General features: G+C 41.2%; 1 protein-coding gene and 1 long non-coding RNA gene across 3 annotated transcripts; one reads left to right on the top strand and one right to left on the bottom strand.

The window, feature by feature from the left end:
* Position 1: 1 nt before the first annotated feature.
* Positions 2-12767, top strand: LOC117860508 (MADS-box transcription factor 23). Of its 2 annotated transcripts, none has more exons than XM_034743822.2 (7): positions 2-521; positions 3592-3670; positions 10322-10383; positions 10885-10984; positions 11073-11114; positions 11195-11278; positions 12234-12767. In XM_034743822.2, exons 1-7 carry the CDS (start codon positions 340-342, stop codon positions 12384-12386), a joined length of 702 nt encoding a protein of 233 aa, XP_034599713.1. In that variant the 5' UTR covers positions 2-339; the 3' UTR covers positions 12387-12767. The 2 variants fall into 2 exon arrangements, with proteins under 2 accessions (XP_034599713.1, XP_034599714.1); XM_034743823.2 differs by having other exon boundaries at positions 3-521; positions 3588-3670.
* LOC117860509 (uncharacterized) lies at positions 5530-15593 on the bottom strand. Its single transcript, XR_004641502.2, has 3 exons — positions 15287-15593; positions 13329-13385; positions 5530-10401 (listed from the first exon to the last, which is right to left on the bottom strand). It is a non-coding gene; the product is annotated as an uncharacterized lncRNA (long non-coding RNA).
* Between the last annotated feature and the right edge of the window lie 12369 nt (positions 15594-27962).

Genomic DNA, 27962 nt, shown 5'->3' with positions numbered 1-27962 from the left:
GACCTTTCCAAACGTCTTGTGTACTTCTATATATGCGTTTTTCCCTGCTTGTCCTAGAATACTTTCTTGGGGAACCACAGGCATCTCTCAAGGCCGCCGCAACCATTCTCAAAAGGGGATTGGACAGCTTCCTGCAAGCAGGATCAGAGAGAGAGAGAGAGAGAGAGAGAGAGAGAGAGAGAGAGAGAGAGAGAGAGAGAGAGAGAGAGAGAGAGAGAGAGAGAGAGATCAGATATTAGGTCTCTCCAATTAGCCGGAGGAGAGGGAGACTTGGTAGTGCAAGGTGTAGTCAGGTCTCACCTCTTTCTCTTTCTAGATCTGTGCTGTGGGGGAGGAGAGATGGGGAGAGGGAAGATAGAGATCAAGAGGATCGACAACGCGACGAGCCGGCAGGTGACGTTCTCGAAGCGCCGGAGTGGGCTGTTCAAGAAGGCCAAGGAGCTCGCCATCCTTTGCGATGCCGAGGTCGGCCTCATCGTCTTCTCCAGCACCGGTCGCCAGTATGACTTCGCCAGCACCAGGTTTGATAATTTGATTGCTTTTCCGGATTGCTACCTTGCTGACTTTTAATTGTTAGATCTGCTAACTACAGATGAAACATATATTCATAGCACTAATTGTTAGGTTTTTTTATACGAGAGAGAGAGAGAGAGAGCAGAATTTAGATACCTCGTACCAAGTACCAACTTGGTTGGGGGCATGTTAATTTACTAGTATTATCTCTTGGAAAGTAAAAATGGTAGTAGAAATTTGGGTAGGCACTGTTTTATTTGTTGCTCCTACCTTGCAAAGCTTTGGTAGACTTTTATTTGCATGCTAGTGTAAACTGATCGATCTGATGGTAGAATCATTGTAGGAGGGGTTGTACATATATATTTAAACATATCGAGCTCGTTCGCACCTCGAGTAGTAGCAATTATGCAACCAATTTATCTTTTGGGCATCAAATTAACATAAAAGACTCCAGAAGGGACTATGATCACGTGCCACCTGTTCATCTTCTTACAAGGGATTTGTCCTCTTTCAAGGAGCAATGATCGTGAATGAATTAGAAGGGGAGACTATATAATAAAGCTCTTAGAGCAGCTTTTAGGCTGAATCCAGGAGGAGTTTTGCCAAACAGTTTTCTAGAGAGAAGTGATTCTCTACTGATTCTGTGAAGTGATTCTCTTAAATGAACTAAGGAACTGGGATCTGAAAAACTAGTTCCTCCTGATTCACTTCTTGCACATGAACTATTTCTCCATAAAAGTTAAACATAGAGAATCATAGAGAATCATTTCTCTTCAAGAATCAGCTTCCAATTACGAGCGTAAATTTGTCCTCCCCTTCTCCCTCCTTTTTCCTTTTGTTTTACACTTGTCAGGATGTTCAGCTTTTTCTAATCTTAACATAGAACGATCGATGAGTAGTTCGAACTTTATAGTTTTACACATAAGAATATTAAGATGAGAATTATGTGTTTATTCCTTTGTTCTCTTGAATTGTTATATATGTTTTTTTAGGGTGAATTGCTATATATGTTGATTCGGTGCCTAAACCAAAAGTAATTGAATGATTGCACCCAAAATATGATTTGGGCTGTCTCCTCAAGTGCAATCACTTTTGAGACCTTGAGGGTCATCTTACAATTGATATTAACTTATTAAGTGTGGTAGCTAGCAAATCAACATGTAAGAAAATCTTAAGAGAAGCTTGATTGAATATTCTTGAGATTTTCTTCATAAGTTATTAAACCTATGGTAGCATTAAATTAAAATTATTCATGTTTTGGGTAATAGCATGGCATTTTGACAAATAATAAGTACCATTGGCATACTATAATCCTTTGCTTATTCATTTCATAGCAACCGCAATTCAGATATAAATTTCACGGTTAAATTTGTTGGAACTTTTAATGTTTATTAGGTGCCTGAAACCAACTTTACACTTTTTATAGCTGCAATTGATATGTTGAATTAATCATATACATAGGTTATGTACATATTGCTCACATTCAAAGGTGCACGGTAATATTTTTGACCCATATAGTTAGGTATATATCGTCAAGGAACAAGATGCCAAAAAATCTGATTCTATATAAGACAATAAAAAAAATTCAAGTACACAATTTTCACTGTGGGGCATATTTCCAGCCTTTGTTTCACCGCTTTATTAACACTCGTACAATTAAATAGGTGTGTACTTCCTCCCGTAGATGGCTATTTTCACTCGGCTTCTCCAATCTCAAGCCAACAGTAATGAATCAACTTATAAGTTGGTGATTTGGAAAGAAAATAAACTAACCTTTTTTTTTGTCTAGTACATAGGGAAGCACCTTTCGTGTGACAAGGCCAAATCCTACTGCACGCATTTTAGAAAGATGTAATGATTGTTTGCCTCTGGTTGATACAAAGGCTAGAGATGGCCACTCTCATCTAAAACCATAGGGAATAACATTTGGCATCCTACCCCTCATGCATATAGAAATTTCATAATCAGGAGCGGATCCAGCATGGAGGTTGGGGGAGCTGGAGCCCCCCTACCCGCGTGCATCCCATGGAGTCCCCCTCCCCCCCCCCCCCCCCCCCCCCCACCCCAAAAAAAAAAACCCTAAAAAATCCAGCCATTGATGAAGAGGGGGAAGAAGAAAAGGAGGAGGAAGAAGAAGAGAAAGAGAGGATAGAAAAGGAAGAAGGGGAAAATGAGCCTCCCTTCCTCGAAGTCGTGGATCCGCCACTGTTCATAATAGAAGATGGTTGAAATGCACTATAGCTTCCATTACCCTCTAAAGTACACTCATAAGACTGGCTAAGTTTTTTGCATTAGGCTAAGCAACCCTTAGCTGAGGACACTAGTTGTGGGCTTATGGCAACATACATCGCGCTTTCAAAATTTAGAAATTGTTTTTTGTCTAAAAACTTCTAAGATATCATGGCTCTATTTTCCTCGTGCATTTTATGGGATAAGGTTTATTCAACCACCTATTTATTGTGGCATGTCCATTGTACCTTGAACTGCTAACAAAGCATGCCGTTCTTCCTCAATTTCATGAAAGCAGAGAAGATAACCACCCTAATATAGTCTTGGGGTGATGTTACACCGTGAAGAAGACATGATTGATGACGTGCTGATGATTCAGCAAATTAACAATCTAACCATCTATTAGTTTCATCAGTGTAACCTCTCATAGTATGCTTTGCTAATTATTAAGTAATTGTTATAATAGTCACAAGCGTATACCTGATATGTCAGGTGTTTATTAGCACAATGTTTTTTAGCTTCAAATCATCCAATGCTTAACAAAAACAAGAAATAAATACAAAATGCAAATTTGCATAATTGTTCACTTGGTAGTTAACGAAGAGATATACACAATAACTGGTTGCTTGGATTAGCTACGGATCTTTTTTATCTGGTTTTCATAATCTATAGCTGATCCAAATACCTCTATAAGCATGGCAACCTCATGTTACAATCCAAACAGGCTAGTATTCCTGCAATGCTGCGTTTGCACAGGCAGCTTTGCCAGTGTCTAGACTTGGGGGGCATAAGCCAAGTTATTTCTGTAACTAATTCTAACAAATATTTTTTGGTTTTTTCATTAGCCAGCATGAAATCTGTGATCGAAAGATACAGCGAGGCAAAAGAGGACCACCATCAGACTCTGAGCGCTAGTGCTGAGGCCAAGGTATGCCATGTGTGCAATTCATATTCTTCTACTCGTATGTGCAAAGTTGCAAAGCGATCCTCCAATACGGCCCCCATCGAGCAGTGATGATACCTTTATGCATCGTGGGACAAGAGCTACTTACCCAATCCTTTTTTTATTTCTTTGCAACAATTAATCCTAATTTCCTCTAGAAATTGCAGTAGACATCCGCCCACAACAAAAGGTGACCGCTTGAAAGATTTTTGAACTGGCATTCTGAAACTCCCACGAAAAAAGTTCCATAAATCCAAATAAAAATGCTAGCCAACTGAGCATTACGACGTCCAGATTAAGCACAGTGGATGTCAAAGCTCTTTTCCGTGAGCCACTGAATCAAGCGAGGTATGGTGCCTTTCTGCCTGGAAAACAAGATGTTCACTGTTTGTCCCATTGGGAACTCAGGATGGAACACAACTTCATTGCAGGCCCAAAAGCTGAATATGTGACTTGTGGGCTGGGTCCGGTTTGAAGCCCTCACAAGTCATAACGTACCAAAATCTTCACGCACATCTATTTAAGAAAGACCAAAAGTACTACACCAAAGTAGACTGTAACAGAAGGTATTGGTAAAAGTCGTGAGGTGTATCACCGAATGTCCATCCAATAAAATAAAACCTGTTGTGCCAATTAAGATTGAATTTGCAGTAAAATGCCTTCAGATGAACAGGTCTGTTTGTCACTCAAAATTGTTTTTAGTTGCAAATTAAACAACCATAACCAGAAAGGAAATGTGGCATTAGAGTGGTGAAACTAACACATGCACAAATCATGGCATAGCATTTCACACAGCTTTCACAGTTAATTCATGTGGACTAGTTGAGATTTTAGATTTAGATGTGTTGGGCAGGTTCTGTCAGATGAGCTGTCAGTGTATCTTAGCATATTGCACATATAACCTTCTCGTCAGTTGTTTGCATGCACTCATTGGGGGGCAAATACACTTGTCCAATGTGCTGACCAATGTCATTAAAACCTGAAACTTTACATGACACATTCAGTGACAAACATGAACTGCAAGTCGGCACCACCAAATCGTATAGATACACAAGTCTGTAATCACGACTGTTGAACTGGAAACCAACATGGTTACCAATAAACAACTTTTACCACAATAACTATTACCAGTCATGTGCAAATTTGAAAACCAATTTAGATGAGAAATCTATGTAACATTTTCAAAAGTCCAATTGAAATGAAATATTCAAAGATCTTGACAATGAAAATTAAAAGATGACTGGATGGACTAATACACAAAGTTAAATTCATCAGAAGTCAGAACCAACATATGCGTGTTAAAATAACACCATCTTAACACAGTGCAACTGTGGCAAGACTATCTTGACTTGCTTGGTTATGCTGCTCAATGCCACCTTTGCATGGCTGAAAAAAAAATGCTAAGTAATATGTACTCTAGTATGAATGAAGGGCAGGTATTTGGCTGTAAAATTTGTTTGTGATGTCAATGATAATGTGGAGCTAAGTAAAACCAAACCTGCGCCTTTTTCCTACTAAAGTGGAATAAGCAAGCTGTACTATACAGCTCCCGCAATCTGATTTCTAGGAAGAAATCAAAAGCTTAAGTATTTATTTCAAATGTACAGCTCAAGACAGTTCTAATTATGGCTGCAACACACTGGAACATGGATGGGAATTTTGAGCGCAACTTCTTAGAGAACTGACCTACGTGCATTTTCTGCTGGTACAGACTGTTAACATGTTAACTGGACCAAACTGAGTCTGAAACACAAACCATGATCAAATTCTTAACTGAATCTCCAACCAGTATATATTCTGGTTCCATTCTGAGCTGGTAGACACAAGTCTTATTAGGCTAAGCAGAAAAAAAAAACAGAACAGTTCTTAACTGAATGAGTGAATGTTACAATGATCAGGCTTACAGTCTCAGAACTTTTCTGCACTATTGACCTGGTGGCAACAAGTGCTATCTTACTATATTTGGAGAAAAATGGAAAGGTAGTAGTAAACTAGTAACTGAATGCTTTTTCAACATGACAGATTAAAAATTGATGAAAAGGAATAATCTCTGGATGCTTGTTCATAAACAGCTTGAAGTTGATATTTGGCTTCTGAGAAATAAAGCACCATAATGTATCATTAATTAGCAAGAAGAACATAAATAATAACCTTAAAAGGTTTAAACACTCTAATATAGGACCCAAACCATAATAAGACTTTCATATACTATCATCAATGTGCAGGATGATCCTGATCATTGCAACCACTTAGTGCAGTAGATCTACAAAGGGCATTTTAAGTTGATAAAAAGTCTTTATGTAATTGTCAAACTGCCATTTGAAGATAATGAAGGTCCTCTTTGATAAATTTTGAAATAATCTAACTTGGGTATTACTTCAGTTCCTGTAACACTCCAGAACAGCAGCAACATTATTTTGGAACGTTACCACACTACACTACAACTACTACAGGCACACACATAAAAAAACAGTAACAAAGATAAATAAACAGAGCACGTGGAAGCAACTTAAATCATCTAGATAGAACATCTTACAAACTGCCAAATATGAGATTAAAAGCAAAGCAAAAGCCTGCACAACCAAATATTTTTATTACAACACATGTGTCCAAAATATATGTATGAAGAAGTGTGAGCATACGTGCTGCTACTCCCCATCCAACCAAGCACCCTCCAAGCTCAAGAACCTGCGGAGGGGAAAAAGCGTATAAGGTTTATGGAAAACCTCAGCAAGCAAACTGCTTCAAACAAGTTATTTAAATCACAATATATTAAGCATCAATTTAAGAGTCAGAAGCAGCACATAACTTCGGGTAGTAAGATAAATAAATACTTCACAATAACATTTCATAATGAAATGCGAATGGTGCAATGCAATGCATAACTTCACTTCTACCCATATATCCCAAGGAAGGAGGCAAGGAAGGAGGTGAGAGCTGCAACCACATTATTATATCTCAACGTGCGTTGCTGTACCGGTACTTCCCGCACCAATCCGGCTACGGTTTCTTCGTATGCGTAAACAACATGAGAATGCGAATGCAAGATTGCAATGCATGAACTTCATATACTTCAAATTCATAACTTCAAAAGTAAAGCCTCAACTGGAACAAGATACTTCAATATAAAGAAAAATTTCAGATTTATCTTGCTAGTGTGAGGTACTGAAATTAAATGGAGGCAATTCAAACAACAAAGTTACAGCATGTAGACCACATCGCTACGTTTACTTACCTTCACCGAAGACTAAGACCGTGAGCTAAGCACGATCCAAAGGTGCACCACCTGTTCACAAATATAACTCAGCACCAACACAAACACACAAGCATAAACAACATAATTCAAAGTGTTTCTAGGCTCGAACCCGACATTCTCACAAAAACACACACAAATCTAAACATGATAGCAGCTCTGTTGCTTCTCTTTTTTTATCTTTTAATCTTGACAGCTAAAAATTCTCATCTTGTGCCATCTGAAGGATAACTTCATAACTTACAACTTCCTCGTGATCCAAAAATAGAAGAAAAATTCTGAACATAGGCTAATCTTGACATGAACCTCAAACTAAAAATCTGACAATAATTGCAAAACAATCCTAATAAAACAGGTATACTTAGAGCTCCAAAATTCATATGAAGATGCACTTCATCAATCTGAAAATCTTATAAAATTTCCTACAACTTCTTTATTCATTCAAAGATCCAATTCTATCGTTTGGGTTGCCTAAACTTTAGGTGAACAGATTCTCCCAGAATTACGAGGCTGAAAAACTGATAGAATCAAACTCCAATATCTCTCAGCTATTAAATCCGATTGTAGTGTTCTTTAAGCTATGGAAAGCTCTGCAAATCTTCTACCACTCATATATAGGTTTTATATTTTTTTGAAGCCATTAAGAGGACGTAAAATAGCCATTACTGAAAACTGCGCAGATTGACTACACGCTAAAAACAGTGATGAGGGCAAAACTTTACCTACCCCTTAACGGCGTCGAGTGCTGCTACACCACGTGCTAGAACATCTGAAACCTTAGGGAAAATATGGATTACAGCGGGGGCATGCCTCACCTAGGGTTTCCCTTGAAAACAGTAAGGGCAATGGCGACGGCAGCAATCCCAACAATGACACTCGGTCGTTTTCCTCTCCCTAGCAACGAACGTCATGGCAGCCCCGTCGATTGCATCTAAATTGCACCACACATGGGGGCACCACCTTAAACAGCGAGGAAAGGCAATCAATCGAGGAAAACGGAAGGAGGAAAGGAAGCCCAACCAATTTTTGGAGTAACGGTGATGACAGATGGCGTACCCTAATTTTCTTCTCTTCTCTCCTCTTCTCTTCTCTCCTCTCCCTCTCTCCCTCCTGTGGAGCACAGCAAAGGGAGGTGGCCGTGCACGGGGTAGGAGATAGGGACTTTGAGGGTTTCGAAAAGAAATGGGGTCACGGTGGAAAGGGGAAAAGAAGAAAAAAGAACTCTGACAACAAGACCAACTCAGCAACTGTAGCCACGACTACTGTAGCTGAGCGCGGTTAAAAATGCCGCATCCATGAAAAAGAAATGGGGTCACGGTGGAAAGGGGAAAAGAAGAAAAAAAGAACTCTGACAACGAGACCAACTCAGCAACCGTAGCCGCGACTACTGTAGCTGAGCGCGGTTAAAAATGCCGCATCCATGAGTTCGTGACCCAAACTCCCAACGATACACTAGTGATCAAACGGAATAAATTTAACGAGCTTTACGCAACTATAACCTCCATTTATCCATACGAGGGACGAATCTAAAAGTCAACTTCCGCCTACCATCTTTACATATTTTCACGTATTTTAACCTTTGCGCATACTGAGTGTTACAGTTCCATTGATTTGTCTACAAATAATCTAACTTGTCAAACAGTACAGCAGAGGCAACGCTGATTTGTCTACAACCAACGATGAAAAAAAAATGCACCCATAAACATTTTTGGTGCAGAATATGGTTCCAAACATAACTTGACAATCAGATCTTTTCCCTCCATTGCTGACTATTACTCCCTCCGTTTCAAATTCAAATTGTTCCAAATTGTATGTAAGGTCGTTTTAACTTTTTTAGATTCATAAATATTATCATCTATGAACCTAGAAAAGTCAAAACGACCTACAATTTGGAACGCTAGAAGCCCTTTTATTCCTAAGTCAAGTAACAAAACTCCAAAGAGAACCTAGTAACATGGTCCAACAGAAGAACTATCCAACAAAAGTTTTATATCAATTGACTGATAATAGCAGCAAAGATTATCATTTATTTCTCAGTTTTTTACACAATGTGCCACTTACATGTGTAAGCCATAAAACTGCACTTAGAATTAAAAGCTGGGAGATTTAGCTACCATATATGTGTTAACAAGTTCGATATTCAAGGTCACTATATTTTTGTTGTAGCATGGATAGCTGAATCAGAGAAAGGAAAAACAGTTGTGATCAAGTTATTGTGGTTTAGCTGCCATATATGTGGTTTAACAGGCAGATCGTGTATAAATTGTACATTTGTAGGCCTGTAAGGCAACTTATTGATCGCCATAGTGTTAGCACAGACCAAGCCATAAGCACCTGAAATTTGACATATCCTGACCCTGATATAAGCACCATGAACATCATGCTAATTGTAAATGACTCGAATGCAATATAATGAAGTAGCTGCTATGAAGCATCACCTACTATATCCATGAACTCAGTTTACCCAATATATTACAAATTACAAAACTGAGAAACATTTCATCTGCCAGTTACCTTTCATCCTCCAGAACTTGTGTTGGGAGACCAGTACTATTGGCTGTGGGTTCTTGATCACCAGATGAAGGTGGTCTAAACCAGCCAGGTTTATAAGTGATAAAGCCATAAGCACCAAACCACACAACCTTTTTCCATTTGCTTCCAAAATAGTACAAAATGGTGTGAATTTACAAAAGAACCAAGAAAATTATTTCCAAGAGGTGTTAAAACGTTTGTAGCTTAGCACGATATATCTATCATGCAGTGGCATCTTGGCTCCCTGAGCCTGAATGCATTTTACACTATCTCAACTATGCCGATAGCACTTACTCAAGCTGTGCAGAACAAATATCGCAGTTAAGTTGTCATGTTAAATGGTAACATTTTCTGATGCATATGTACGACAGGAGAATATCAAAGTGAACCAAGGTTAATAGAAATGGTAAATGATGTTTAAAGGTGCAATGAATGTTCTGATCAAGTTATGTTGAAAGCAAAATATTTTCGTGAAGTAAACAAGGATGATAAAAGCAGTACAGCTACCAATCTCAAAGAATTGCATTACTGCATAAACAGTTACACAGTATCCAAAGACTTAATTGCTCTTGAACCATTAATAATTTTCAAACCATAGATGTCCTTCACAAAAATGCTAGTGTGTCTACATGTCGCTGTAGCATCTGATTGCATGTTGCATTTTTATTTCCTTTTTATTTATATATCCTCATCGGTGGCTCTTGTTGGGTTTCATATCTAAAAAATCAACTTCCTTGGAAGCAAAAGGTTTTGCTCTTTTGTTTGTTGTTGTATTTCCATATCCTAAAGTACAGAACATATGGCTGCAAAATCACTCGTCTGTGTTAATTGAAAGCTTTTTATCTTACTAGTTCTGGCAAAGGGAGGCAGGAAGCTTGAGGCAGCAACTGCATAACGTGCAAGAGCATCATCGGTATGACCCTCAACCAACCTACAATAAAAATTTCAAATCATTATGAGAAAAAGAATGTGTCCATTGCAACTTGTGTTTTTCCCTAGTATGCTATTAGTACTGATCATTACAGAGACATTGTACTTCAATCAGAACAAATTCTCAGCACATGATTAAGAATTTCAAGATGCAATTGGTTCAATGTTCTAGGTATCTATTAATGATATGTAAAGGAAGTTGAAGTCATCAAAACAAAGTTTGACCTTAAGAGTATGGCTCCAAAACCTTCCAATACATTAATAAGCAACAATCTGCTTCAAGCGTGTGTCCTTACTCCTCCCATAAAGAACTTTATTTTATATATTGGTTCATTCACCACTCCACTTGATAGCGCATATAAAAGTGAAAAGACAGTTTGAGAATGGCACTTTATTTTAATCTTTTCACATTAAACGTGAGATAGGGTTGTAAACGATGTGCATTTTCAGAAAAGCATAAATGAATGTTCTATACAATGTGCAGGCAGTTGTTGGGCCAGCAGCTTTCTGGTCTGGATGTAAAAGATTTGCAGAATTTAGAAAATAAGCTGGAGATGAGCCTAAAAAATATTCGTATGAAGAAGGTTACATTACAAATTCTCAGACTCCATTACATAGTTCTTTCACAACATAGATATCAATTGCTACTTTTGACTAACTTTCACTTTACAGGACCAACTCATGATTGATCAGATTCAAGAATTAAACAGGAAGGTTTGTTTACACAATTTATTAAAAACACTGATCTATTTAGGGTTTCACTTTGCTAAACAAACTTCTTGTTTGAATTATAGGGAAGCCTCATGCACCGGGAAAACATAGAACTATACAACAAAGTTAACCTTGCTCATCAAGAGAACACTGAATTACGGAGAAAGGTACATGCATCTGGGAACAGTTAGCCAAACAGAGATGCAGCTAGTACAACTCATATTTTGTTTTTTATTCCATGTGTCCAGTGATTTTTTTTATATGTTAGCCAAAAAAAATCTAATATTTTAATAATAACCCCTACCAAGTAATCCAAAAGCTATCCCTTTTCTTCATGTCAAGAACTTTGGCGTGACCGAGTGGCGCTGACGAGGGCTAGGCAGAGTCATGCCACATACTTTAGTACAACTGATCACGGCAAAGAGCCTACTACAGATGCGCACGCAACCCCCTTTCTTCCTCCTCCCTCTCTCCTCCCTTCTCTCCACCCCTAGCCGACCTCCAACAATGGCAACCCCCCCCCAACCCTAGATATGGCCCATCCTCCACCCGATTTGAAGGGGAAACAGGGGGAATTGATCCTAGAAGGTAACTCCTCCGATCTATCCAATTGGTTTTTGCCAATCCCGTTGATTGGATAGAATGGAGGAGTTACCTTCCCGAAGCAAATTCCCTTCAAACCGGGTGGAGAACAGAGCGGATCTAGAGGGGGAGGAGGAGGCGTGGCACCATGGGAGGGAGCTCAAGCTCGGCCTGGTAGAGAAAGAAGGGAGGAGGAAGAAAGGGGGCAGGGACGCACCCCATGTACAAGGCACGGTCACGCCAGGCTCTTTCGCACGACTCAGGTCGCGCCATAGCATGTGTTGTGACCACGCCACCATGTAACTGCCACGTGTAAAGGGCTCAAGTGGCACTCCAACATAGAGGCTCAGTCATGCCACTGCATGTGGTGTGACCAAGTGGCAAGGCACGCCAAAAAGTTCTCTGCATGAAGAAAAGGGCTACTTCTTGGAAATTTAGTTCTTGAGGAGTTATTTAAATATTAGATTTTCAGGGGCTAAAATAAACAAAATCGTATCCAGTGTGTGAATCACAAAATAGCATTTCTTTTACATTTTTCAGGTGTATGGACATGGAGTAGATGAGCATCCATCAAGTAGTACCGTTAGACACAGTATTCAGATCACAGAGAATGAAGATGTTCATGTTAATCTTGAGCTGAGTCAGCCACAGAGTGTGCAACGGGACAAGTCAGAAACACCAAGTACAGGATGAGTTTTTGTCCAACTTTCAGGAAAATTCGGTGGAGTCAGTAAACCTGATGACTAATAGTTCACTGGAAGTGCATCAGGCTTCAACCACAGTGAAGATGACCAAAACTGAGGGACCAGCAACCGATATCTTTGGTTGAATTACAAGACCTAACAGCTAAACTTTATGCTACAAGATGCAACAATTTCTACATGAACAAGAATGTTGGTTGTTCTTTAGCTTTTCATATTAGTTGCTTGGAATTCATTCAGGCATGTAGAGCTTGTTATGTATACTATTGGTCTCAAGATTATAACTCTTCTAAATTGTAATTTTAAAAGGTAGTGCAGCAAAGATGCTTCAACACTGTAACAAGTCAAATATATAAGGATGATCTTCTACCAATTAGGATTCAATGATAGAATAAAAGAAATCCCAAAAAGAAGTGTAGACCAGAGAATAGTACAAAAGATTTTGGTAAAACGATGATTTAAGCTTCAAACTGGAACATACCAACGTCCACTGCACTACATATTACTAAAGTTAATAAAAAAGATACATCCAAATGTCCAATTGGTCTTAAAACTGAGCACTGCTATAGAGCTATTGCACAAACAAATGTCTTGTACTCTCAAAACGAGGCATTCTCAGGGTGGAACCCAAGTATGCAGGCCCCACTGCTCAGTGTCTGCCACAGATCCCCAAAAATATCTCACTATAGTTTTCACCCGAGAACAAACAGGATGCATTGTAACTACACCCGCTACCGACATTCGCTACATTATATTATATATACGAGCATTAATTACTTGTCAAAAAACAGGCCTAGTCTATCACACCATAGCAAGAACCATATAGTAACCAGTAATGGTGACCAACAAAAAACATGGATACAGACAATATTAATCATTGCTGGGATAACAAAAAGATAAATGTTATTTCTCATAATACAGCAAGAACACTTACAAATTCTTGCAAGTTATGCAGTTGCCGCCTCGAGCTTGCTGCCCCCCAAATGCATATCTAATCAAAATAATCCAAGGTTAGTTCAACAAACTCATAGAAGGTATCAAGGTACTGATAATGTCTTTTACTTCTGAATTAAAGGACCATTGCCATATTGAGAAAATGAGAAGAAAATATATGATCCCAGAGCCATATTCACATCTATTAACCTATATCAAGATGCATGTAGGCTAAAGGATGTTGCAAAGGCACATAAAAACCTACAACAATTCATTATTTAGCACTTTCTGTTAGGCAGATCACTGGCAGACAAAGGAAAAAGAAACCCACAAGGCAGGCGCACGTGCATCCAGCATGGCAAGGGTGAGCATGCACAAAGGGGCACTTCCATAGACATTTGTGGACAGACATGAGGCACAGATGAACTCACAGTAGTTATGAGTCTAGGAAAAAGCATGAAACAGTAATTTACTTATCAAACTAGCACAAATCGTGGTCATAAAACTGTTATGTTATATCAGACTGGCCAAACATCGATCCATCTCATGTTTCACACGATCTGAATATCTGATACAAGGTCAACATTTCCATGACATGGAAACCATGTATGTAGGTTATACCAAGACCAAATTAAGAAATGAATGTGCAGTCTCTGTAGTAATAAATATATAATGCACTTCACATTTTTCATGTCAAAGATTTACACTATGATCTAGTATGATATTACTCCAAACGTACACTCTTAACCTTAGTTATCTCTTTCAACATAATGAGAATAACCTTCTGATATATCATCTGGTACCCAGTATCCCTGTGCTTGAACTTGTGGATCAATGTGCACTGCTCCACTATCATGAAGCTTGATTGTAGTCAGCAGTTATATGTTCATACAAAACATTCTACCTTTTCTTAGTGCTATTAGTGTTCACTAACATATTCTGACAAAAAAAATGCAAATATGCAATGCATTCCGAACAATTTATGTGATGACAAAGAAGATTATTCCTTCATATGGATATCCTAATAATTTTTAATCAAACTAGCATAAGCTACACCTCATTTAACTTTGCATAACTTGTTGACTGTAAATGCATGCATCTTATTGCAATGCATGGTTTAAAAACTAGCAATCAGTTGTCTATAATCAATATGTTAGGAGTAACAAAGAATGTGGGATGTATATAGTTTATCACTACAGTACAGGCTACCAATATTCCTAAGTTCCAGGGTAATATGTTTGCCTTTATATTCCATGTGCTTACGAAATTTTCATCGGAAGCACAATCTTCAACTTAGAGAAAAGATGCCTAAAGGCAGCATACTCATGTATTGTAAATGAAGCAAGTACATTATCAATTTTGAAAGAGTTCCTTCAGCCGATATTGTGATCTCAAGAATGCGCAGATAAAATCTGCCATTATAGTCTCACATATTCCTATCTAAACACAAATTCTACCATCTTCATGGGTTAACAAACAGAAACATGATACTAAAATGCTGCGCAATTATCCACGTGTACTGTGTGCCAGTAAAATCAAACAACGGCTTTCGAGGATCCAAAACAGCATCCTAAGCTCGGCAAAATGTGACGCCTCCCAGTTGTAATAAACGCCTACAACCTAAAATTTTGCCCAACAACAGAAGAAATGATTGGAGACTTTATATAGGGAACAACAGCCAAAAAAATTATTCAAGCTCCTGAGACGAAAATCGATTAATCACATCTACCCAGGCCGCACCTACGAGCACCAAAGCCACATTCCCGATCCACCCCGCCGGCTGACATCAAGGGAACATGCAGCTACGGATCCAATTCCAGGCTCCGGACACTACAAACACCACGAAATCCGCAAACGGGGACGAGGGGCACGGCCGGCGTCACCAACCATGTAGGGATCGCTCGCGCTACACGCGGAATTGAACGGATCGGGAGCAGGAGCGGAGTCAGCGGGGCTCACCTGGATTGATCCACGCCTCGCTTCGGCGCGAGGGCGCCCTCCGCGAGGTCACTCCGCTAAACCCTAGATCAGCTGAGGTCGGCAAGGTGGTGGTGGTCGGAGGAAGGGGAAGGGGCGTGGGCGTTTATAGGCAGCAGGAGGAGGACAAAGCATAAATTTGGCAGGATTAAAATAGGCACCGGTCCCGGTCGGGCGCAGCCGCTCGGGCTTCCCCATTACGCCGTTGCGGGCTTTGAGGTTTGAGTGCCGCTGATTCAGATCGCCGAGTCGCCGACTGCCGACTTGGGAGGAGGAAGAACAACTTCGTTCTGACACGTGGGCCCGAATGGGAAATCTCAGGCTGCGAGGAATTTCAAAGAAAATTTTGGAGGAATCTTGTTTGATACCACCTGTCACAACGGACGTTGGATACTAATTAGAAGTATTAAATATAAGTTAATTATAAAACTAATTGTATAGATGGAATCTAATTCGCGAAATGAATCTATTAAGCCTAATTAGTTCCTGATTTGATAATGTGGTGCTACAGTAACCACTTGCTAATGATGGATTAATTAGGCTTAATAGATTCATCTCGAGAATTAGATCGGGTTCTGTAATTAGTTTTATAATTAGCTCATGTTTACTCCTCCTAATTAGCATCCGAACCTCCGATATGACACTGCTAAAATTTAGCACATAGTATCCAAACACTATATGTGAAGAGTTTTCAAGTTTTCTTAGGTCTGATTTGATTTCTCCTGCTTATTTTTAGCACCCGTCACATCAAATATTTAGATACTAATTAGAAGTATTAAATGTAGACTATTTACAAAATCCATTATATAAGTGGAGGCTAAACGGCGAGACAAATCTATTAAGCAAAAATAGTCCATGATTTGACAATGTGTTGCTACAGTAAATATTTGCTAATGATGGCTTAATTAGGCTTAATAGATTCATCTCGCCGTTTAGCCTCCACTTATGTAATGGGTTTTGTAAATAGTCTACGTTTAATACTTCTAATTAATATCTAAACATTCCGTAGGACACGTGCTAAAAATAAGGAAAAGAACACAGGCTCCCTTAGGATGCCGTTTGGACTCGAGGGAGTGCGTACAGTAAAACAGAATAAAGTTATGTTTGATTCGCTACCATAGCTTTTGTTGTGCTGTGCCACAGCTCCTGCGCCTAATGTGTGGTCGCTATTTGGTTCGTTGCCGTACTTTGCAGCGCATCGTGGCGTGATTGAAGATAGTTCATTTTGGACGCCGCATGCCGCCTAAGGCGCGGCGCTAGTTTTGCCCGCCTCGTCTATGGCGCCGCGTACATAGCATCGTTCAAACAATTCCTAAGAGTTCTAGATCAATTTCATAGGAATAAAAGCATCTTAATTGAATCTAAATGTTTCATAAAATTTCTAAGATGTAGCGCTATGTGAAAGAGAAAATAAAAACATTTTTTTTTACCTAGATGTGTGCCGCTATGTGTGTTGAATTGCATCATGGATGTGCTTTTGCTGGGGCACATCCAGGATGGATTCCATGAGGTGTAACTAGAGCTTTTGATGGGGAGATGCGTAGGAGGTGGAGGGGAGGTGTGGCCTGGGCTAAGAAGATTTTGAGATTGAATAAATCAGCATACATCAATAGATGCGCCATCTATTACTAGAAAATGGTGTTACGTATTTTTAGAATAAATGTGAGTACTCATGCATAGCCTAAAATTTGAACTTGCGTGGATTTATTGTACCACGAAGACGTTGATAGTTAATTCTTATTATCGTGTACTTATAAAAAGCATTTAATAGTGCAATTGTACGTTTCTAAAAAAATTCACATATTTTTACAAACTATACGAACGAAGTAATTCTCTTGACAATTTGTCAAGAAGTGAATCATGAAAAAACTAATTTCAGTTTCTAGCGTCTTAGTTGATTTTTACAACCACTTCACAGAAATCACTTTACAATTGATTTCGTGAAAGAACCGATGCGATATAACAGAGCTATTCTGGAATCACCACAGGAGCTGCTCTACAAACACAACCGATGCGATATAAAAAAAATATTGGGTGCGATATTAATGGCATATAAACAATGAAGGTACGCGTGCATAAAAATTTCATGCCTCATTCTCACGCTCGTGCAATTTATTTCGCTATTTCTTGGAAGGTTGTGATGCTAGGAATTGTTTTGGAATGTCGACAATTTTTTAAAGAGCAAAAAGGTGATAATTGAAATTTAACTTTATCGTAAAAGAATTATCGTGTTGCAAACGAAACTTTGGCGATGATAACCACGCCAGCCAACTCGCGGAACAATCGTGTTCACTATCAAGTCTAGCATGTCCATATCCGATGAATCTCCCAGCCCAGTCAGCACTTTTGAGAGCCGCGGCGCTTTTACCAGCGGAGGCGGCGCGCAGACCCGTTGCCGTGGTCCCCTTGCCACCCAAACCTGAGGCCGCCGGTGCCGACGGCGGAAAACCCCAGCAAAAGCAAAGTAGCAGCGGCCACATGCAGGCCCTCCCGCCCCGCTCACTGCATGAACTTCAAGAGGACGGCTAATCTTACTCCCAATAATTTTTTAGAAAAAAAAGAAAAAACGAACTTCAAAACTTAAACCAAATCTTCCCTAATTTTTAGCAACACTAAAAACAGCGTACCACCGCGTATATTTTAGCATTGGTATTCCTCCCCCAATTCTAATTCCCGCACGCTCGCGTGCCCCTTTCGATGAGCCTAATACGATGATGTGGCATGTTTTAAAATATTGAAGGCTATTTATTAACGATTTGCTATGGATTGATATGTTTTTGGGAAATTTTTTTTTGAAGAATCCCAATATATAGTTTTAGGGAAGAATTTTTTAAAATTGCTCTTGAGTGCCTGGAGAGTGGTGGAGTCAGCAGCATGCGCCCGTGGCCGGCCACCCGCGCCCAGCTGGGTTATTGCTGGAGTGGCGACGTGCAGCCAGCCAAGCTAGCGGTACGCGCGCGGCAACGTCGATCCGGCCGGTTGGTACTGTACGTACTACGGCAGCCAGTTTGGTACGTACAGTAGTACTTCCAGTGCTATACGTTGAGCCAGAAAAAAAAATCATTTGACTGCCCTATAAATAAATTTCTTTGTATGTTTATCCTCTGACATGAAAGTCCCGCTCGCAATACTCTTCTATACTATTTGAATTGGCCCAGTTTACCTATTAGTAAGCCTTATCTTTTTTGTTCACAACGTAACAATTATGTTTTAATTTCATTCTTTTTATTGGACATCATTAGCTTATGTTAGCAAATACATCAGGAATTTTTATGATTATTTTCGTAGGTTAGGAGCACATAATACAAGATTAATCCTAGATATACCAAATTGCATGAAAAGTAAAGATATGAACTTCAATACAAATCTCAATAGTGGGACCGTTAAAATAATTTGCTAGAGTAAATTGGGCCTAGATTATCAGCAAGAAGCCATTTTACTATACATTTTCTTTAAACAGACTTGCAGAGGAAAAAGAAAGAGAGAGCATGATTAATCTAATAGCCAATCCATCATAGATAACATGATAACACTATTAGCCATGCTCTAAGCGAACACGAAAGGCTCATGATATATTTTATGAAAAGGTCCATTTTACTTACTTCATCAATTCGCTTTGTTTGCTTAACCCTTTAAACAAATTTAGGTTCAATTTACTCAGTTGATCCAATCTATCCCTTAATGAGATTTCTTTTTTTTTTCTTTCCGTGCAAGTCAAGTTTGAATTTCAAATTGTTAGGTGACTATAATATGATGCTCTATATTAAAAAATATATTATAATTTTTCATGATTACTTTTAATAATGTTTTATATCTTTATAAGATCAATCTCGTATTAAATATTCCTTACCTATGAAAATAATCATGAAAAGCTCATAGTATATTTTTTTAAAGCAAGGCATCATGTTCTCTATCCACTCACAAAATTTGAATTTAAAACTCAAATTGATTAGTGCACGGAGAAATAAAAATGAAAAATTTATTAGGGTAGATTGGATCAAATGAAATAGTTTTGGGGATTAAATCAAAGCAAAGTGGATTGGTGAGGGAGTAAAATATTTTTTTCTAAATTTTATTATAAAGAGGTAAGGTTGAGCTTGAATTAGGCGTTACAAGTGAGCACTTTTATACGGAGCACTATGTTGGACCGGCCCATAATTCGGTATACGTTCCATCCACCAGCGCACTTGCCCGTATAAATTACGGCATCTTGTCCGGCAGCGCTACTCAACTTGCTCACGAGTTCGAAGCAAAAACACTGCACCGTACTGCGTGTCTCCATTCCTTGATCCTCGATGACAAGTTGCCCTTTAAGTATTCGGCCGACACCAACTACAAATTCGTTGAGATGCATGTAAATCTGCAGAGCTTAAGCACACCACGCGAATGATTCTGCAAGACGTCTGCAGAGGTTTCACCGTGGTTTTCGCTCTGTCGGGTGTTGATCGGCCCGCGCTGCCCCTCCATGCAAAGCTGAGCCAAGTCGTAGTTTTGCTCTGTTTTTTTTAAGTGGCGCACACTTCAACCGTCAAGTTGTGCGTTAGTTATCTTGTACATCCGATTAAGTCTGTAAAGCTTTTTTGCTCTGTCTATTATTCCTAGTACAACTCTTTTTTTCTTTTTTTCTTTTTTTCTTTTTTCTAAGTGGCTCTATTTCTTTCCTTTTTCTTCAAGTAAAAAAAGTACTCGCTCTTTCCAAAAAATAAGTCATTGAAGGTCTGCATTTAAGTCAAACTTTCTTAACTTTGACTAAATTTATGAAGGAAATATTAAATGTATAACATCGAACACTTATTTCATACCATAAATATTTCAAACTTAAAAAAAATTCACTCATGACAAATCTAGAATGATTTGTTTTTTTTTTTGGATGGAAGGAGTATTGCTCTTGAGTTCCTAGATGATATTTGTGGGTCCTTTTGGAGATAATCATTGACCTGTGTGGCCCCTTTACTAAATCATTTTAGGCCATCGTCATTAGTTACAAACCCTATCTATAAGGAGATGGCATAGCGGTTATCACATATATGTACTCCTCGCTTTCGCCTGATCTAGAACAAACATTGTTGAACCACAAGGTCAGCTCCAAAGCAAACATTTTCGAGGCGCCAAGTCAGCTATCATTGATTGCAAGATTTAGAGCAAACAACATAGAGTGATTGAGCCACCCAATCACCATCACTAGTCACAGGTCCAAATCAAACAATATCTAGCCATTGGATCGCCCCACTGCTGGCAGATCCAATGTGGACAATGTCGAGCCACTAAATCACAATAAATCACTTTTTATGTCCATTTTCATGTTCCCGCTCCTATGTGATCTGAAGGACCGCCCTGTAATTTGCTTCCCTCCTGGGGTCCTTTCTGTAAAATTCAGTTGAACTACGTAACTTTTTCCTCGATCAAATGAGAGGCCTACGCCCTTACAGTTCCTCCAATTTCTTTAACAAAAACGAGATGGCAGCATTAGGCCAATAATTGCATTGTTTTATCCTACGGTCACGTGAGGTATCTGATGCAGATATGTGTCCAGATGCATCTCGCTGGAAGCTGCTGTTAGCGTACGTGACAAATTGTTAATGGTGCATTATTGGCGGTTGTTTAACCAAGGCGCTGCTCCCAAAGACATCCCCGGGCCGTCTGCTTCTACGTTTGATCACCCCTTTAAACAGAGTGATCAGTCTTTAACAATTTGTTAATCAGCGGTGTTAGGGCAAAAGGCTTGGCACAGATGCATCTGACTAAAGTTCAGAACTTTTTTGGCCACCTGTTTGGTTGCCTGGTTGCCTGGTTTCTTCAGAGTTTTGTATGAAACAGGGGCTGCATTTTTTTTTTCACCTTTGCTGCTGCTGCTGAACACTGAGGGTAAAAAATGCAAGTTGACATGCTTTTGAAAGTTCAGCATGGTTAGAGTATTGTGCCATTGGAAACCTTTTGGTACTTTAAAAATGGGAGTATATTTTAATTCAAAAAATGGGAGTATTTTTTTAACGAACCGCACATGATAGTGGGTGTTTCATTGATATAGCAGAAAAATACAAGACTACGATCGTGGGAAGCCATAGGCAAGAAAAAGAAAAGAAAAGAAAAGCAAAACAGACTCGCTCGGTTGGATTAGGACATCAACATGGGTAACCACTCAACTCAAAACCGCCACACCCGACCGGTTGGATTGAAACGTCAACGCCGCCTCACCACTCCACTCACCATGGCGGCACCCACCAACATTCTCGCTTATGTATTCGCTGAAACCTCCAAGCGTGGCCCTGCGTCGACAGGAACCGATAGAAGCAGACTATACCACATCGAGAAAGCCACCGCCATGCGGGACCCTCTGCTGTAGTGCTGCTGCAATACCACTCCACCTGACAGAGTGATACCACCGAATCCGGACCTCTCGCAGGCTGCCTCGCAGTCACCACCACGATAGCACAACGCGCGAGGGCCTCGCCACATCCGCCATTGGACTCCACCTCGCTCTTATCACCTCGAAGAAACACCACGCATGGGGGCGTCACCACGCTTGCCGCAGTACTCCATGTCACGGATCCGTTTCTTTTATCACCGTCAGAGTGGTGAGCAATGTTGCTCCGCTCCACAAGATCTCCATCGATCAGCCAAGCCTCCGCCGCAAGTCGGCTTTGCCTCATTGCTTCACCCATGCAAAAGCCTCTGTCGCCATATCAGCAAGCTAGAGAGGTCACTTGCCTCGTCCTCCGATGATGTACCGTACCGAGTAGCATAGCCAAACTGAGCAACCCGCCGCGGTCCGCTGCAAGTCTAGTTGTCCCATGGTGCCGTTGCCGCAAGCGCCGTCCTTCGACGCAGTCCCACGCCGTACTGACCATTGCCAAGCAACGCCAGCCGCCGCGGTCTACTACAAGCAGCCAAGACCGACAACCATGCGACAACCCCTGGCCACCACCATAACTGCGATCGCCTCCACGTGGCCTTGGCAACACCCGTTCAGCTTGCCACGCGGTGGAATTGCCGCCACCAGTTGCGGGCGCACATGATCAATGGATCAGCAATGCCACAAATCGAGATGGGTCTCTAGAGACGACGCCTCCAAGGAGGGCACGACGCCAAAGGCGCCGCCGTTGCTTGTTCAGGATGTGGACAGGGTTTTCATCCAGAGGACCCCATGCAGTGGGGTTGTAGCTCAAACATGACGCCCCCAACGGGAAGAGCGACGCCATAGGACACCACCACCATCTCTACCAGCAAGAACGTCGGCGAGGGCTTTCGCCCGGAACATCTCAACCCCTCGCTGCACGGTCACGGCTCTACACTCCGGACCACAGTCACGACAGCCCATCCGGGTGGTGTCGCTGCTGCGCCTCCACGCACCGCGCCGCCGCACACCCACTCCTCGCACGCGGCCACCGTCACACTGCCTCACCATCACGCGTCATCGGGCATCTCCTCGGGACGTCGCCACCTTACACACAAACCTCGCTGCGCGCAGCCTCCTCCACTCCGCGCGAGCCCCCACTAGCGCCCGACCGCCTCCTTCTCCTGTCACCGCCTCCGCAACTCCTCCACCGAGGAGAGGTGGTCCGACGATGCCCGTAGCACCACCTCGGTGCCACCAGTGCGCCCCTGCGCCAGATGTCCCTGTCGCGCCTCCATGGCATCGCTGGCATGCCTTGCACAGGCCACCCCGGACACGACACCACGTTGCCACCGTTGAAGACACAGGAGCTGCCGTGCCGCACCGTTGCTGCCGCACCGTTGAAATGAGGAAACTACTACCGCCGTTGCTGCCGGCCCCAAGCTCCTAGAGCATCACCATCCACCGCATGTAGCGTTCCCGGCCGTCCACAACCGCGCCGCTAATCGACGTCAGCCGGCGCCTCCACCGCCTCGGGGATGCATGTGGCCGGGCCTGCCACGGCCCGCTCTTTAGTAGCCCCTAGCCGGGCCCGGCACCGCATGGTGCGATACACCCATGTCGGTCGTCCTCCTCCTCATGCGCCGTCAATGCCCCTAGCGGCCAACTCGCGTCGCCGCTGCCGATGGAGGTCACCAAGCATGGGCTGTTCCCGAACAAGCCCACCCTCCCAGTGGTGCCCAGGAAGCACGGCCCGCTGCTCTCGGCGGCGCCCCCACCGCCGTCGCCGTCCTCGCTCCCGCTCGACTCGCTGCTGCTCCACCTCACCGCGTTCGGCGTCGACACCTGTGTCCGTGCTGCGGCGGTCGCACCTGACGCCGACCCCTGCGCACACCTTCCTCTCCACAGCTGCATAGGCGCTCGTGCTCGCCATCTCCTCGCATCCGCTCCCGACACTCCCGTCACCTCTTTGGCCCCCCGGTCGTGCAACCACTGGATCCGGCCGGCGTCGTGCCGGATCCGTGGCCGCCCGGTCTCTGTTGCTGCGGGGTGCCGCCCACGCCGGCGAGCCCCCTCAGGTATCATTGGCAGCTGCGCCTGCCCAGATCCGTTGGAGGAAGGGGCAGAGGCCTCGCCGCCCGTCCTCATCGCGAGCCGCACGGGCTTCCGGCGACCCGCTCAGGCGACGGCGCGGCGAGGGAAGTTGTCAGTGGAGGGTGGCGGCGAGGGAAGTCGGTGACCGCCCGAGTCACCTACGCGGGGGCGACGCGGGGGTGTTCACCAAGTTCAATGTATGGGAGTATATCTTGACCAGTGAAGAATTGACGGTGAAGGTCGGCAGCTGGTTTGATACAACTGTTTTAGATTATGGGGTGTTTGGTTCTTTAGTCCGGACTAAAGTTCCTGTCTAATCGAATGTTTAGATACTAATTAGGAGTATTAAATATAGACTAATTCCAAAATCAATTGCACAGATGGAGGCTAATTTGTGAGGTGAATCTATTAAGCCTAATTAGTCCGTGATTTGACAATGTGATGCTACAGTAAACATGTGCTAATCATGAATTAAGGTCCCGTTTGGATACACAATGCTAAACTTTAGCACAGTGCTAAACTTTAGCACCTTCAAATGGAGTGCTAAGTTTAGCACTTGGGGTTGTTTGGATACAGTGCTAAAGTTTAGCACCTTGGGTGAGAAATGACTACATTGCCCTCATTTATGACTAGCTTGGGAAAAAGTGGAGAGGAGAGAGAGGGGGCAACTAGGGAAAAAGTAGGCTTGGGGACCACTTTTAGCACTCATTAGCACCTTTTAGCACCCCTTGGGTGTGCTAAAGAAAACAAGGGTGCTAAACTTTAGCACTCACCTTTTAGCACCCCTGTTTGGGAGTTCAAGTGCTAAAAGTGTGCTAAAAGTGAGGTGCTAAAGTTTAGCACCCCTTTCCAAACACCCCCTAATTAGGCTTAATAAATTCGTCTCGTGAATTAGCCTCCATCCGTGTAATTAGTTTTATAATTAACTTATGTTTAGTCCTCCTAATTAGCCTCCAAAGATTTAATGTGACATAGACTAGACTTTATCTCAAGGATCCAAACACTCCCTTACAGGCAGCTCATGCTGTTGCAGTAGATTTGCTCTTGACTGCTGGTCTAAAATTTAGGGTTTAGACTTGTAGAGAGCTCCTAAGCAGGTCCTTTGTACATAAACACAAAGCACAAAAGTAAATTTAAGGTAAACTTGCATTGCCCGATTAATTCCAATTACATATCCTCACTGGTCAAATCTGTAGCTGTGTTTCCATTTCACTCTGTTTGGATCCCTCATATTTGGGCACTGATGTTAATGACAAATAGCTCTCATTTGAGAAAAACAAAATTGTTTTTACCATGGATACATTAGGTGAAAAGGTCTAAGTTAGATTTAATGATCTACAATAACAGAGTGGATCGGCAAAATTAGATCTAGTGATTAAGTTATAGTTGCTTAAAACAAAGGTCCTTTGGGTTATGAAAATTATTCCCTGTTCTTGTGAACTTGAAATTTTTACTTACCAAATTTTAAAAAAGATTGATAATGATCAAATTCATGAAAAAAATAGATAACGACCAAATTCGTAAATGGGACCTAAATGGTTGAAGAAGTCATGATCAACAACCTTGGGCTCTGAGGGCTTTGATTGATCAGAATGGAAAGGCTTGATGGCTTATATTGAAACATCGGTACCATTTATATAGAGTGAAATCCACAATTTTATAGCTACAGTAGCCGACTTAATGGTGCTGCGCCTGAGGCCATCTTATTGCCTAAGGTGAGCTTTTGTGAAACATTTGAACTACCAAGTTTTAGGTAGCTGGGACCATGAATTATGTTGTTTTCTTCAATTACTATCCAATCACGCGATTGACCAAAACAAGTTTGGAAAAAAAAATCAACAACCAATCTCTATTTGTGGTTAAGATAGTTTAAATACCTCGTTCAATTTACATTGCCAAGATTACAATTCAATCTTATCACGTGCCCTTTGCTCATAGCCTCATATAGAGCAGAATCAGAACTATTTTGAATACACAAAAGAACAAAAAAAACTCAGCAACATAAGTATTTCATTATTTTTTCAGCAATGGGAACAACTTAACCATCCATACATGAGCAGCTAGCTTGCCCTAACAAACTGATAGATTGTACATAGCCTTCTGGCATCAGTCTTTCTCTTTGATCTCTCAGGATAAATCTACGATACATGGCTATGGGCCTATGGAAGGTCTCTATACGAATGAACTTCATATGATCCCTTCTGGTTTGGCAAAGGGAGGCAGCAAGCTTGAGGCAGCAACTGCATAACTTGCGATAAAATCATCAGCACGACCATGGTCCAACCTGCAGCAAACAAATCATGGTAGTCATGAATAAATGCACTCTCTTGGGTATACCTTAAAAACATCATGCAATTCAAGATAGTAGTTCTCATGCATAGATATAGGCTACTTGCATGGTTTTGGCTAACCCATGGGAGTTCATGAGCATGAGCATATATGTATACGGGATCATTAACGTTATGTACAGCTATAGTTGCTTCAGTATGAAATATTAATGAAGTACTTTGGCGCAAGTAACATTAGTACTTCAGAGCATGGATGCTGAATTCTAACATGGTATGAATCATTTACCAAGACCGTCACCATATTAGAGAAGCTCCATATCAATGTAAGTTCATCATAACTGATTCTCTCTATTGCATATCATATCATATCATATAGGAATTCATCCTATCATAACATTTATGCATCATATATGAGGTTCATGTACATGTCGAGGTCTCACAACAATTTCCATCACATATGAGATCCAAATCTATGGCTATTTTTCAGCAGCACATTGTTTTAGTATGCATAGCTTCTTTAGTCAATATTTAGTAATGCACTCCTATTCCTCAAGGATATCATAGAGAGCAATTGAGCAAATGCCAATGCTCAAGAATTTTGAAAACTTAAGTGACAAAATAATGTCTTAGAAAGGGGCACAATCATGGACGACAAATTGTTGTCAAAACGATGTTTTACTTTTACTTAAAAACCTTTCTGCAAATGACAGTTTGGTCTCCTGCCCTAGTTGACAGTACAGACCTGTTAAGGTAAATAGGCCAAGAAGAGATGATAAAATATATATGTGTCTAATTACTCTGAAAAATTGTCATGGTAATTGACAATGTTTTATTTTTTTAGAGCTTCTCAAGAAATCTTACAAGTTTGTCGCAAGTTATGCAGTTGCCGCCTCTAGCTTGCTGCCCTCCCATGCAAAACCTGCAAAATAACACATGAAGATTAGTTTGATGAAATATCAACTATTGCTCACAAGAAATAATAACTACTTGCTATATTATCGCTACCGTGAAGTGCTCATATTTAGTGGCAGCTTAAAATAAACTTTTTTCAACAGATCCAGAGTGATATCTGAGACGCACCACAGACAGAAGCAAGAACATGAAAACACGTGTAGATGATTCATCAAACTAGAATAACAGATTGAGCATGCTGCAATCAAGCCATAACAAGATTTATGCTAACTCTTGTATTTCATGTTCCGCGAGGATCAAAAGTTCAAAGCATTGAAGTCCAACAGAGAAAGAAAAGAGATCTAGATGAGCACAACTAAAGGTGTTTTATGTATATAGTCCCCTACTGCACCATGAGATCTAGGAGATCAACACAATCTTCAGAAAGCAAAGCTGAAAGATTCATGGGCGAGGGTGACCAGATCATAGTATTACTACTATTATGCTGATGCATGACAAAATCAGAAAAAGGTTTAAGATGGAAACTTATATTGCACAATTAGTCTAGTTAGTTACCTGGGTGTATAGATCAGATCTTTAATTCCATGCCATAGCACTGAGCTCACTTCTGCACAGCATAGCTTGAACCCTCATGACTTCTAACCCTAGAAGGGGGAAGAGGAACACAGAGCAGTGCTGGTGCAAAGAGGGGAACGAGGCCGAGTCTACTTTTATAGCCGAAAGGGCAGAGACACGGCCACCAGAAGAGGCAGTGGCGCAGTGGGGGCCAGACAAGTCAGAAAGATAATTAGGCCGTGATTGTAAATTGGATTGGTGGCAACCTGGCAAACAATGTCACTTCGCATTTGCCGACAAGAAAAAACTCCCACTTATGTGGAGCAGCTTCACGTTGCTTGGGCGCCTCCCTGTTTAAAATGAGTATAATTTTTAATTCACACTGGACTTGGTTGCAAAATTTTTCCATAAGATTGCCTTAAAAAAAATCATCACAAACAGGTACTGACAGACAGATTAACAGCTCTTTCTCAAC

This window comes from Setaria viridis, chromosome 6, assembly GCF_005286985.2.
Source record: "Setaria viridis chromosome 6, Setaria_viridis_v4.0, whole genome shotgun sequence".
NCBI classification, from domain to species: Eukaryota; Viridiplantae; Streptophyta; class Magnoliopsida; order Poales; family Poaceae; genus Setaria; species Setaria viridis.
This window is presented reverse-complemented; position numbering and strand designations above follow the sequence as displayed.